This window comes from Accipiter gentilis, chromosome 16 (genome assembly GCF_929443795.1).
Source record: "Accipiter gentilis chromosome 16, bAccGen1.1, whole genome shotgun sequence".
Taxonomy (NCBI): domain Eukaryota; kingdom Metazoa; phylum Chordata; class Aves; order Accipitriformes; family Accipitridae; genus Astur; species Astur gentilis.
Genome location: NC_064895.1, coordinates 7991587 through 8005258, shown reverse-complemented (window position 1 = coordinate 8005258; position 13672 = coordinate 7991587). Strand labels below are relative to the sequence as shown.

The following is a 13672-nucleotide window of genomic DNA, read 5'->3' as shown; positions in this document are numbered from 1 at the left end:
GTAGGTGGCTTTCATAAGAATAAGCCTAGTTGTCTATCACTATCCTGAATAGGATAAAATGAAAATTAGCAAATCCTTCACTTAACCTTCGACAGACCTTTGACATGTGTGCATGTTTCTCCTCTGAGTTTTATCAGGCATCTTTGCAAGGAGGTTTTTCCCATTTAAATTCTGTTTCTACTTTGACAAAAGTAAGCCCCTATTTTGTCAGTTTGTGTTGCTCAAAGATTCAGCAAATTGAACATTAAAAATTCATAAACAATAAAAATGCATATTTGTATCTGAATAAATGGTTTTATTTAGCAACATACAAATAGGTATATGTACCTGATTTAACAGAAACATAAAAATTCGGAAATAATTTCCTTTCAGTTACTGTTGGAAAGGAGTATATTTTATTCCAAGTGGGAATAAAAAAAAAGAAAAAAAACCCCTGCTGGTTTATGCAGGTGGCAGAAGCAGGGCATATATGCAACCACTGCCATCTCATCACCACCTCTGTCAAACTCCTAGCACAGCCAGCATGACCGCCAGCCCGCTTTCAGCCTAGGCCACCAGCTCTCTTCTAGACAGTGCCCAGGCATGCTTCAGGGACTAACCCTGGTGCCTGCAGCCTCCCTCTCTATAGGATAAGAAAGTTTAACCATACAGGTCAGTTGGCTGAAGGGTCAGGTAATGGACCTAGCTTATTTCTGAGTATAGCCATAGCCTAAGTGACTCAAATTTTGCTGGATTTTTCAAAAATTAAATGTCTAGATTACTCACTGAAGATAAATGCATTTCAGCTCTTCATTTCTGTTTCAAACGACTGAATAGTATGTTGCACTACTTAGTCCTATAACATCAAGTCGAAGGCCAGTGTAATTTATTATTATTATGAAATTGCATTTGAGTGAAATGTAATGCAATAAGGCTTGCTGTGGTGGAGACAGGATACATATTTGAATCTGCTTCCTTTCCAACTTTTTGCTTTCTTGGAGCAGTGCCAGCAATCCCATTTATTGTGGAAATTATCTTGACTGCCAGTAGTCCTAGGAGAAAAAAAAAATGTTAAACTTCTTTTTTAAATTATTTTTTAATTTTACATTATGATTAGACATACCAAATAATTTGGATGTCAGTGTTTGTATCCTATGAACAAATATAGGGTCTGGGGAGGTGAAATGCAAGCCCTTTCAATTCAGTCCATTGTTTTCTGCCATGCTGTGATGCTACTGGGGATGGGGTTAAACTGTGCTGGAAGGTAGTTTGCAGAAGGTAGCTTGTAGAAGGTAGGTAGCATGCTGTTAGGAATTTTCAATTACAGTAAAGGTCAAACCAGCTGAACATTTTATGGAACTTGTAGCTGAAACAAAGAGAATGTCTGTCCTAAATAAGTTTTGTGCAATCCTGGAAGAGAGACTGACCCACATGATTTGTAAGGGTATCCTTCCAATCTAGTAAGTGTCATTTCTCTGTATTTGTCACAAAAACAAGCAAAGCTGAGAGATGGAAGCATCAGGGACACTGGGATCCAGAAAGGAAAGCTGAAAAGAAAACAAGAATTTGGGACTATGTGATGGAAAAACAATTCTATGACTGAAGATAATATTCCAGTTGTTTGATGATTCTCAGGAATCTTTCTCTCTTTCAGGAAAATCTCTTTCACGAAAAGAGTACTTAATATACTGATCATGTAAATGAACAGGATAGCACTGTAGAAATGGCAAGTTCCATTTTCAGTATCTCCTTTTTGAAGTGTTGCGAAAGACTCTGAAAGCTGTCTAACCATTTAGTCAAAAGGGATATCAGCAGCATTCAGCCCAAAGTTAACACACTGTATTTGAAGATCATACTGGTATTACTCATGCAAATGAATAGTTGTGCTGTGCTGAAGTTTTCCATTATGCTCTGAAGTGACTCATGGGGACCTAGATGCTGCAAACATGAAGATGAAATAGGTTAAGGTACAATATAAAATAAAATCAGTGACAGCAATGTGTACTTTTGTTTTGTGAACCTCTAATGGCAGACTTTACTGTGGCCACCTGTAGTCCAGATACCTGAGGCTGATGGGTGAGCAGACAGGTAGCAGATGGGAACAGATAAGTAGTTCAAAGATGTAGTGTTTCAATGAGGAGGGAAATCTGCCATAGCACAAATTATTTGGTGGACTACCACAGTACAGTACCAGTGGTACTTTGATTTGTCTTGGCTATATTCTACATCTAACCCTCTGCCAGGTTTTGGCCCCTGTATGGAAGTGTCTCAAACTCTGAGTCATGGTCACAGAGAAATCAGCCGTGCCTCCCTCAGATGTTTAACACCGTTGCATCGGATGTTATTAAAGCTCATAGCACACTTGAAGAGCTCAATACATGTCCATATTTCAGCCACTCTTCTTCACAGTCTGATATCTCAAGGCAAAACCCACTTTATTCAGTATTTTAAGAGACTATGCCCAAGACAGACCTGAAATGGTTGACATGCTTTCTGGGCTTATGGTAAACCAGATCAAAGCAGTGATCTGAGTTAAAAATAACCTTCCCCTTTTCAGAGTGAGAGATTGCGTCTTTCTGTGGCCATACTAACTTATGTTGACTTAAAGAATATCTGCACTATGACCCAAGGCATGTTTACATGTTCTGGTCTGCAGACTCTATTATGGCAACAAAAACTTAGCCAAAGCACACAGTAAGGGGGTTAAGCTGCAACAAGAAGATCTGACAGCACTTAATGGCCAGAGTCCTTGGCTCAGCAGGAATCATGGAACAGCACAGGCTCCTCTAATATATGTGGGAAATCTCCATTAAAAAAAAATTCTTACCATTTGTAACCATTTGTGCTAACCACAGCCAGCAGCTCAGCCCCACGCAGCCGCTCACTCACTTCCCCCTCACCCAGCGCGATGGGGGAGAAAATCGGAAGAGTAAAAGTGAGAAAACTCCTGGGTTGAGACAAAGGTGGTTTAATAGGTAAAGCAAAAGCCACACACACAAGCAAAGCAAACCCAGGAATCCATTCACCACTTCCCACGGGCAGGCAGGTGTTCAGCCATCTCCAGGAAAGCAGGGCTCCATCACACATAACCGTTACTTGGGAGGACAAACGCCATCACTCCAAATGTCTGTGTGTCCCCCCCCCCTCCTTCTTCCCCCAGCTTTACATGCTGAGGATGACGTCCTATGGTCTGGAATATCCCTTGGGTCAGTCGGGGTCAGCTGTCCCGGCTGTGTCCCCTCCCAACTCCTTGTGCCCCCCCAGCCTCCTCGCTGGTGGCTCTGTGCAAGCACTGCTCAGCAATAACTAAAGCATCCCTGTGTTATCAACACTGTTTCCAGCACATATCCAAAACACAGCCCCATACCAGCTACTATGAAGAAAATTAACTCTATCCCAGCCAAAACCAGCACATACACTTACAACATGAGAGTGAAAACCAAATGAGAAGTTTGGAAGCACTGCATGAGACCAAACCTCTCTCTTTTTGTCCATTTTTGCCCATGACAGTGCCAACGCCATATCATTTAGTGATGGACAAATTTGTGGGTATTCCTCCTAGAGAAATACCACTTTGGTAAGTACACAGGAAGAAGTCTTGATATTGCAGGCTGTAGGTAAGTGTGCACGTGTGGAGGAGTGGGTGTGCTGCAAAAACATCATAGATTGAGAGTTAAGCACAGCTTCCTTGGTAGAGAAATTAATGTCCTATTTCAGTGCTCTCCATTGCTGCACACCAGTGATGCAAGCCTTCATTAATTTTTAAGGGTAAACTTCAATTCACCATTAACTCTTCTGCATGTTTAAATTAGCAATGGTTTTGAAGCCGTTCCTGAGAAATATTTTCAATAGAAGAGATGGGAAAAATGACTGGAAAAGTAACTCTCATCTTTTATATGCTTTTTATTTATCTTTGGTTTTTTCCTCAATCTTCTGACTCTAAAAAGCCTCATTACACACTTCATTAGCAGCTTTCTGAGGCCCTATAGTGTAGTAGCATCTACTCAGAGTCTCTGAGGGGTGAAATTGGAGATTTACTGAGGAGAGTTTGAGGGCTAATTACAAAGCCTTATCAACTAATAATGCAATCAGTGGGCCACTGGCACAGAGATAGTGTTTGCTGCTGCAGTCAATAAGATCTGGGTTAGATTAGTCCGCAGGGTTAAGAGGGAATGCTGATGAAGGGCAGCTAGTCATCTGGCTACCTAGGAAGTATCTTTTACGGGGTCAGAAGACGGTCCCCGTCCTTTCTTCCTTTGCAGAATAATGGGAAATGCTCTGAAGCACTGTTAGGCACCTTGTTCTCTTAGAAGTAGCATAGTGTGAAACCCAGGGAGTAATTGAGCCCAGATCTCCTGCCTCATTGTAGCAAATACCAGCTTTATGTTGTAGGGCTGCAATGTATTACCCTCGATTAGGGATGGAAGGGGGATCCTAAGGCTGTGAACAAAGTGCAGAGTCTTCTCAGGAATAAAACAGGCTTTTGTCAGAAAGATGCAATTATGTGATGGATCACAGTGAAAATGCGGTAAGATTCAGGCCAGTGTCACAAGCACAGATACTGAGATCCAAGAGAAAATATGTTTCTGGTGCTTATTCATTCCTGCCTTCAACAAATATGTTAGTTTTACTTTTCATTTGAAAAGGATCAAGAGCTACTTTTTCTCATTTGTTTAGTCTTTAATAAAAACTAAATGAGACTATAAATTATTTGTGTAGAAACACTTCTCTTCTTCAGGCGAGGTTTTGAAAATTAAGATGCTTTTGGTTAAAAAGCAGAAATCCTGTATATATTTTCACTTCTCCCAATTCTACTCTATTTTTTCCCCAGAAATTACATAGTCTCATTAATATCTTCAGCTTCAGCATGAGAAGGTGACTTATTTGCTTAAGACCTATTGGCTTTAATGGACTGTATGGTCTGTAGTCTACATTTGTTCTGCCTAATTATGATTTTTTTGCATGTGTACATGTATATATACCAAAAGCAAATAAAAGAAAAAAAAAAAGTGAGATTGCTTCCTGAAGAAAATGGTCAATATTCCATAAAGGGATTTAGGAACATACATCCAATATTTGAGTTCTGTTTAGATCCTCAGATCCATTTACTGAACTGCTACATGATGCTTTAAATGCCTCTAACTTTTTGCCGTAACATCTGCCTGAGTTTTGTTGTTGCTGACCAGTTCTCTGCCTACTCTCCAGGGCAAGCTCAAAATAGGATATTGGAACAGGACTTTTAGGATTAGCTGTATGTGCACATCTGTCACCTCTTACAAACAAGAACTCTGAGTTTAGACTTCCTACATCAGACATTTTTAATATATGCACATTCTGCGTGATTTGGAGTACAGGCTTGATTGAGCCTACATCCTCTGTATCTTTGCAAGGAGTGATCAAACCACTAGACTGTTTAACTATTCCAGATGATTTCCTCTCATTCTCTTCTGTTTCATGTTGTACAAAATCCCTAAAGACTTACTGATGAGAAAGGTTCTTTCCTACCAGTGATTAGTAGGAGTTTCATAAGGATGGGAGCACCAGTCTCCACCTCTTTCCTAACATATTCCTGTAATAAAGCAAATGTTCAATATCTTTCAGGCACCTTTTTAAAAAGAGGCTATGGGTCAATGATGAAAAATATAGGCGTCTTAAAAATTTAATTTGGCCCAAATTCTCATATCTATCACTGATCAAAGAGAAGCTCCAGTATGGCAAAGACTGGAAAAGAAATTCTTCGCTACAGATAAATTCACCAGATTTATATGTACTTTCAGGTTTTTTTGAAGAACCAGACTAACTGTGCTATTCCGAAGGGAGAATCAGACTTAATGTCTATACTCTGAGTTCTCCAATGGGCTGCATGCAGGCGCATCTGTGCCCCTTTGCAGAGCTCTATTGACTTCAGCAGGGATCCAGAGAGACACAGTATGACTCGCAGCTGCTATACAATGGCACTGCTAGCTGAGGTTAATCATTAGATTCTGGTCGATGAGTTATTTCATGTACCTACAAAGACATAGTTAAGATAGATCCAGATAGAGAAATGAATATCCATTGAAATGCAAATCTCTCAATAAAATAGGTTTTGATAACTTATGCTACCTTGCTAATCCTAATGCACCTCCCTTTTCGGTGCCCAAGATGAATCCTTTTACAAATTTTATCTTTTTGTCCCAGAATGATACTTCTGAATTGCATATACTGATTTAAACAGAAGTGATTGTACTTTTTTTAATGTTCCCATTCATTCTCAGATTTTTGGACAAATGCAGGCATGATCATGAAAATAAAAAGGTATGATTTTAGAATATTACAATTCTAAAAATTAATTTGATCATGAAAATGGACTTTCTGTATATCTGATGCTCCCTTAATAAACCTGATCGACCCATTCAGAGTCAGAAGGTGACTTTCTTGCTGCAACTTTTAGAGGCCTAGGAAGATTTTAATTCACTTTTGGTACCTTCTTGACCCAGGGTGCAGTGCTGGCTGAACATCTGACAGAGAACAGGTACTCTGGGGAGTGATCACTATTTTGAATGTGAGTAGATCAAGGAATGACCTTGGCAAGTGTACAACATTTGCTACAATGTTGGCATCATGTTCATACTTTTTTAAGCAATGCTGTTAGGTTTATAACAAAGTATATGATCTCAATCACTTACTAGAAAATAAAATACAGACAGTAAAAAAAAAAAAAAAAAAAAAGCAGTGTGACAGAGATCCCTTTCTCAGGACTTGTACACCCCATGTTCCCACTAAGGTCGTCTTGACTTCCAAGTACTGCTGCTCAGGAATCTGAATTTGTAGGGAGAAGTTAGGGGATTTCTTCATTTTGTTTTGACCCTGGCTTAGCTATAAGCTGTAAAACCATGTTATCCTCTAAATCTGGCATTTCAAGGTGTCCTAAAAGTGAAGCCATGTTGTTTTACTATCATACATTCCTTTTCACCAAAGGACAAAAAGCTTTTTCTTCTGCAAAAGATGCGATGATTGCATAAGTCACTGCGTGTTGTAATTCTAGCTTACCGTAATACTTGTCATACAGCAGTGACAAGAGACTTCAGGAAACACACCGCAAGCCATCCTGGGTGTTCATCAGCATCTGAACTCAGTGATGACAAAGCATGGGCTGAGTGCTGCACGAAGCGATAGACTTCAAATGAGTGGTGCAAGGTGCTGTGGCACAGACCGCAGCGGGAATGCCTCAAATCCCCCAGCACTGTATGCTGAAGTCCTTGGGCTGCTTCAGACACTATCTGTGGTCATATAAACTTTCCAAAAATTATAGAAAACAATGGAAAGCAGGAAAAAAAACCCCAATGGTAACTATTTACTGTCTATAAAGTAAAGGAAGCATCTTACTCCTTTTAAAAATACACAGTGAGTAGAGGAGGAAATAGATGGCTAAATAATAGATAGCTAAAGATGAGGAAATTAGAGTCCTTCCCTTATGATTAGTTAATGCTTGATTGCAGCTATTGGATTAGCTTACATGATTGTTCCTTTCATTCTTCTAAATAGCTCTCTAGTTTTACAAGTCTTCTGTTACAATGGTGTAAGTGGGGAAAAGATAAGGAGATGTAGATGTGCTCTTCCATCTCCTGAAATCTCTTGACAAATGTTATCTAATGCTTTTTGATTACAATATAAGTAAATTTAAACTTCTTCCTACATTTTTACTGTACTGAGTCCTGTTAAGGATGGCTACAAGACATGGCAAAACACAGAAGGGTATTTGTTTTCTGGACTCAAAAGAGTAAAAAAAAATTATCCTTTTTTGTTGTTTTTGTTTGTTTGTTTTCTTTTTTTTGGTTTTTTTTTTTTTTTTTTTTTTTTTAGTGCATCTTGTTGCTTATAAGGCTAAAGTAACAGCTATTTTTCAGCAGTTATTTTCCCCCATTCTGCTCTTAAATTTCAGTCTTGGTGAGATGTGGTCAAGAACTGTTAGTTTGTACAAGGAGAAGAGTTTGGGCTTTTGTGGCAGCCAATGTCCCCAGTGAGGGAGTAGGATTAGATGGCTGTAGCAGGGGGGAGCTGGACTCTGCTGAGAGACAGCGGGTGTTGAGTCCTTGGGAAACCTGCAGGGGACAGAAGTAGGATAAGTGGCCCAATGCTGGCTTCTGTGAGATGGTGTTTAGGAAGATCTTGAGCAGGACAACTGTGAGCTGGGAATTAAGAGGATTTTAGGGAGCAGTAAGGGATTAGGATCTGGGTTGGTCAAGAATGAAGGAGAGCTGTATTTGGGCCATTTGGTAAATGCAAGTTCTGGGGCTGGAGGAAGGGGCAGCTTTCAGATAGGAGCAGCAGGGAGTATGAGGTTTGGATACAGAGACCTGAGTTTTTGCATACTAGAGGAATGCAAGAAAAGGGAGGCAGTGATGCAAGATTCTTAGAAACTGCTAAGCAGGAACTCTTTTTTGGACTGCTGCCTCTTCCCTTATTCTTTATCTATTTTTTGCTCTTGGAATATGGAGCCTAACCTCTTTCCCATTCACTCTATATCAGGGTGGCATCCTATCCCAGGTATGCTATCAGATATACTGTCCCAGATAAGCATGCCATGCTATAGCTCACTTTACATGGCTATAATACAGTATTTCATCCTCCCCGAATACACTCAGACTATCTGCTGAGTGCTGAAAGTGCTGTTGCAAATTTAGCTATCTTCACTGGGAGTTCTAAAGCTTCCTTTCTAGAGTAGAGGTTCTCAAGAGCTGCAAGGTCATTACATGGGACTGCCTTATTCCCAAAAGTTTCTCTAGGCTTTGAGCCTTGCTTGCAGCTAAGATACTTCTCATTAAATTTAAGACCTCTTCCTAGCTGCCCTGGACTTCCTCTGAAGCCAATGGAAAAGGCAAAGCAACCCTTGAGGACAAAAAAAGCTTTTAACGGGGAATCCATCCCTAAGATCTTCTCTCTTTGGAAAAGCAAGTGGGGAGAGAACTGACATACCAATTTAATTTTTCCTATTAGTCTCATCCTTTTCCTCCTTTTGCATCGTACCAAACTTTAGAGTCACCTCCTTGATGTTAGTGTGTGTATTTGTGTGTGGTGCTGGAGATGAACTGTCAAACCATCTCATGTGCTCATGCTTGTCTTGCCCTTCTTCAGTGATCAGCTGAGATATAAGATCATCTACTACAGAGCATAAAAGAAAATTATTTTCTTTTATCAAAGTGATAAAGCTGTGGTGTTTTGGAAATGAAGGTCAAGAATTTTACTCCTAAGATTATAGACAGAGTGGATGTCATTAAAAAGCCAGCTTTAACCAATGTCACATGTGATGTGTGATTTGTAGCATTGTTGACAAGCATGAAAGTTCCTTGAGCAACAGATAATGACATTTGAGAGCAACTGCCCCATGTAACTTTTGGATCTATGGTGTTTTGGTTCTGGATCATGTTTATAGCAAGGTCATAATTTTTACCATGCATTGACACATTTATTCTAGATGATAACTTTGAGTGTATATCTTAGAAATGAAAACTAATAATTTCTTTTTATCAGGAAGATTTCAAAGTATTAATCAAATGGATGTGAAATTGCTTTTACAGCCTAATATATGTAACAGTTATTTTTCTACAGTCCTATGAATCAATTGCTCTTCTCTAATAAATGAAAAATTATTTAACTATAAGGTAATGTCCAAACTCCTCCATCAAAACTCAGCTGCTTAGCAGTAACATGGAATACTGGGCTTCTTTCCCTAAGAAAGTATTGCTGTAGATATTGTTGATTGTATTTAATGATAGCAATACCTCACAAGGAACCGGTATGTGAGCATTACTTAGCAAAGGAGACAGTTATTAGAAGCCAGTTTAAATTAATTAATTATTAAGTAGTTTATAAAATAATTGATAATTTATAATTTCATTCTATTTCTTCTGTCTTTTCTTAATGTGGCCCATGTTTTAATGAAGAAACCTCAAACCATCTCTTTCACAAACTGTTTGTGAACTCAGAATCCCAGATTTTGCCACCTGATGACAAGCAGAAGGTCCAGAGGGGGCTCATCTAACTGTTTTGAAAAATATTAAATTAACAATACCGGACAGATTTAATAAAGCATATGCAAAGAATCAGAATGACACAAAGCAGGTGACAGTCATCAGCCTGCTGCCTCTAGAGGAAAGGAGATTTAGTTACATCCAGCAACTAAATGTAGACAGGGAGACTCTACACCACTTCACCGAATCTATTATATATGTCTTCATACCAATAGGAAGAAAAAAGTGCTGCTACAGTTCTTGTTTTCATCATCTAAAACCAAATTAGACCCGCTACCAGACAGCTATCTTAATCTGCAAATCACTTGGACTGTAATGACTTAATTAACCTCTGATCACATGCCTGCATCAATCTCATACATTTTCATTTTGGTTTTAGCAGTTATAGCATAGGTTCTGCATAGTTCACCTCCATCGTGAGGTTACAGAGGTATTCCACAGAAGGCACTGAAAGACAGGAAGAAAAAAATGGGCTTTCTCCAGGGAAATTTCTTAAGAATTCAAAAAAGTGCCTCCCTTGCACCAAGATGAGAACAAAACCTGTCCTTTTTTACTGAAGAAGAAGGAGGCGGCGGCACCCTGTCTTAGAGGAGCAGATAGCCCAGCCATTGGCAGATGCTCTGAGGAAGCAAGGCTATGTCTATGGTGACCCTGAGATGGCCAAGTCAGGGAGAACACATGGAAGTCCTTGAGATCAGATCTCCCAAGTATAAGGTCAGGAGGGTCTACAAATCCCATCTGCTCTTGCAGCTTGTGATGTGAGGGCACCCTGGGTCATCACATGTCCGGCATCAAAGGACATGGCCACACAGGGAGACGGAGCTCAACGCTATTTGCTTCTCTAGTCAGAGCCATGATAAAAGGTCTGAGGTTCTTCCCCGAGTGCTCCTCAGGGATTGCATCCAGCCCAAACTCAGGTTGTGACCACTCAGTGAGGAAGGCTGAGTCCTTCCTCAAGCACCTGACTATGGTCACGCTCAGTGTTTGATAAATGTGGTCTAAGAAACAAGGTCCTGGGTTGTGCCTCGTTTTGCACCAGGAGTTGGACCTATGGCTGTCTCATCCACTAAGTGGTCTGGTCCTTCCTGAGAGGAAACTTACCCCTTCACAGGGAAATTCCCGACAGCCGGGGCATGTGTCACAGCCACGCTGGACTGAGTAACTCTGCCAGCTCAGCTTGAAATAACTGTACTGCCAATATTGACAGATGTTCAACTGGCACAAATCTATTGTTCCCAGAAACTGTATTTTTGTTAAAGCTACCTTTAAGGAATGAATATAAAAACTGCCTGTTTACCACACGAAACCCAACATTTTCTGAAACATTAATTAATTTATGCACTGATGTGTAGGTGTGAGTGTCACGTGACTTCCAAAATCTTATTTTCAGAGGTTCTGAGAACTCTGGTAAACCTTGTTTGTGACTTTCATTTTTTAAAATTTTGTATTCGTAGCAAAGTACCATTCTTTTCTTAGGCTTATGTATTTTCCTGGACTGACAGATAATCAATATATTTAACATAAAACATGAAGACTGTCATGGTTTAACGCCGCCAGCAACTAAGCACCACGCAGCCGCTCACTCACTCCCCCACCACCCAGTGGGATGGGGGAGATAATCGGGGAAAAGAAGTAAAACTCGTGGGTTGAGATAAGAACGGTTTAATAGAACAGAAAAGAAGACACTAATAATGATAATGATAACACTAATAAAATGACAACAGCAATAATAAAGGAATTGGAATGTACAAATGATGCGCAGGGCAATTTCTCACCACCTGCCGATCGACACCCAGTTAGTCCCCCAGCGGCGATCCCCCCACCCCCGTTCCCCCCAGTTTATATACTGGGCATGACGTCCCATGGTATGGAATACCCCTTTGGCCAGTTTGGGTCAGGCGCCCTGGCTGTGTCCTGTGCCAACTTCTTGTGCCCCTCCAGCCTTCTCGCTGGCCGGGCATGAGAAGCTGAAAAAATCCTTGACTTCAGACTAAACACTACTGAGCAACAACTGAAAACATCAGCGTGTTATCAACATTCTTCTCATACTGAACTCAAAACACAGCACTGTACCAGCTACTAGGAAGACAGTTAACTCTATCCCAGCTGAAACCAGGACAAAGACTAACATACCCTTGTAGTGGAAGCATACTGGAAGGGGCTCAGTGTGATGTTAAGGTCCCAGTCCTCTAAACTGGGAGATGTGTTGTAAGAAAAGCATTTCTGGAGCTTTGTGGAGTTGCTCTGAGTACCTTATCAATCTATTTTTTTAGCTGAACATGGAATATTTTGATCTTTCATAAAAATATATCAGTCCTTTGAAGATAAAAGGTCTCTTGATGCCTAAGACCCTGATGAAAACCAGATGACAAGTAGCAGATTTCATCTATGAAGAAAGATTTTTAGTTACTTTGGTTTGTGCTTTAGCTCTGGTTCTTGTTCCTGTTGACCTAGACATTTCCTTTTAGTAAAGTTCAACATTAATAGCCAGGAGGCTTGATGATGTTTAAATACAGCAAAGACTTAAAATTTCATATCACCTAGGTTAGCAGAACTGCAGACAGATTCTCTGCTTGTGCTAAGGTGTTTGACTACAACAGATCTATGATGCTTTATGTAGAGAGAGGTTTGGACCCTGGGGAATGGATTTTGTGAGTTTCATACAAATTACTGTCTTTAGTGTCCTAATTGATTCCATCTGTAGTTTTACACCCTTTCCTTTTTTCTTCCTCTTTCCTTTGTAGTCAGAGCTACCTTCAAACTGCAAGTGACGTGCCTGGGGGTCACAACCTGGATCCCTCTGCAAACTACAATTCCCCAAAGTTTCGCTCAAGGAATCAGAGCTATATGAGAGCAGTGAGCACGCTCAGTCAGGCCAGCTGTGTTAGTCAGGTGGGAAATTCTTGTTATAACTTTTCTTATAGGATAATCACAGATGCGAGAGTTGTTACTAGTGGATGGTTTTAGTGTCTTTTTTTAATTAACATCAAACTGAGGATGTGCATTGTCAACATAATTCAGTTCTAAGGAATGCAACCCTTGTTCAAAATTTCAAGACAAATAGTGAATGGTAGAAGCAAAGGGACACTATTGCGCATGATATTTTCCATTTATTTTTCATTAAAAATACAAATACTGGTATTTTCATTTTCAGTCTATATTAAATATTTAAATGTTAAGAAGATTCAGACTAAGCATAAGGGGCACACTCCTACAATACTCATCCTCTGAAAATATCTACTCTGATTTCAGTAAATGTGGGTTACCAGATTAAAATGTAGATTGAAATAATTATGCTTCAAAGGACCAGTGATTCATCTCTAAACTCAATCCCTCACTCTTCTTGGGTGAAAGAATAAGTCCCATCAATTATTCTATGTATGGGGACTTCTGAAAAGAGACATTTTTCCACCCTGCTGGTTTTATGTTGGTTAGTTAGTACAAATTCATGTTGAAGTGAGATCTGAATCAGGCCTGAAATGCAAGCAGCCTTATGAAGTATGTGCATGTTCTGTTTAGCAGAGGACTTTAAATAACATTTCCAATGTTTCTAATGTTCATTGGTCCTGACATTTCTTCCCTGTGTTGCTTCATGACAGATGGACCCTGCCCTCTTCTCAGACACGTCTTACTTTATTTGTCTTTGACCATTTAGTGAGGCACCTAAGAGTATAGTAGCT

At 39.9% G+C, this 13672-nt stretch overlaps 1 protein-coding gene across 2 annotated transcripts in view; it reads left to right on the top strand.

Annotated features, from left to right (window-relative positions):
• DLGAP2 (DLG associated protein 2) overlaps positions 1-13672 on the top strand; it is a 478161-nt gene that overhangs the window by 413326 nt on the left and 51163 nt on the right. For both annotated transcript variants that reach the window (XM_049818620.1, XM_049818621.1), the window contains one exon: positions 12737-12884. In XM_049818620.1, the coding sequence (XP_049674577.1) occupies positions 12737-12884 (148 nt within the window). The remainder of the gene's footprint in view (positions 1-12736; positions 12885-13672) is intronic.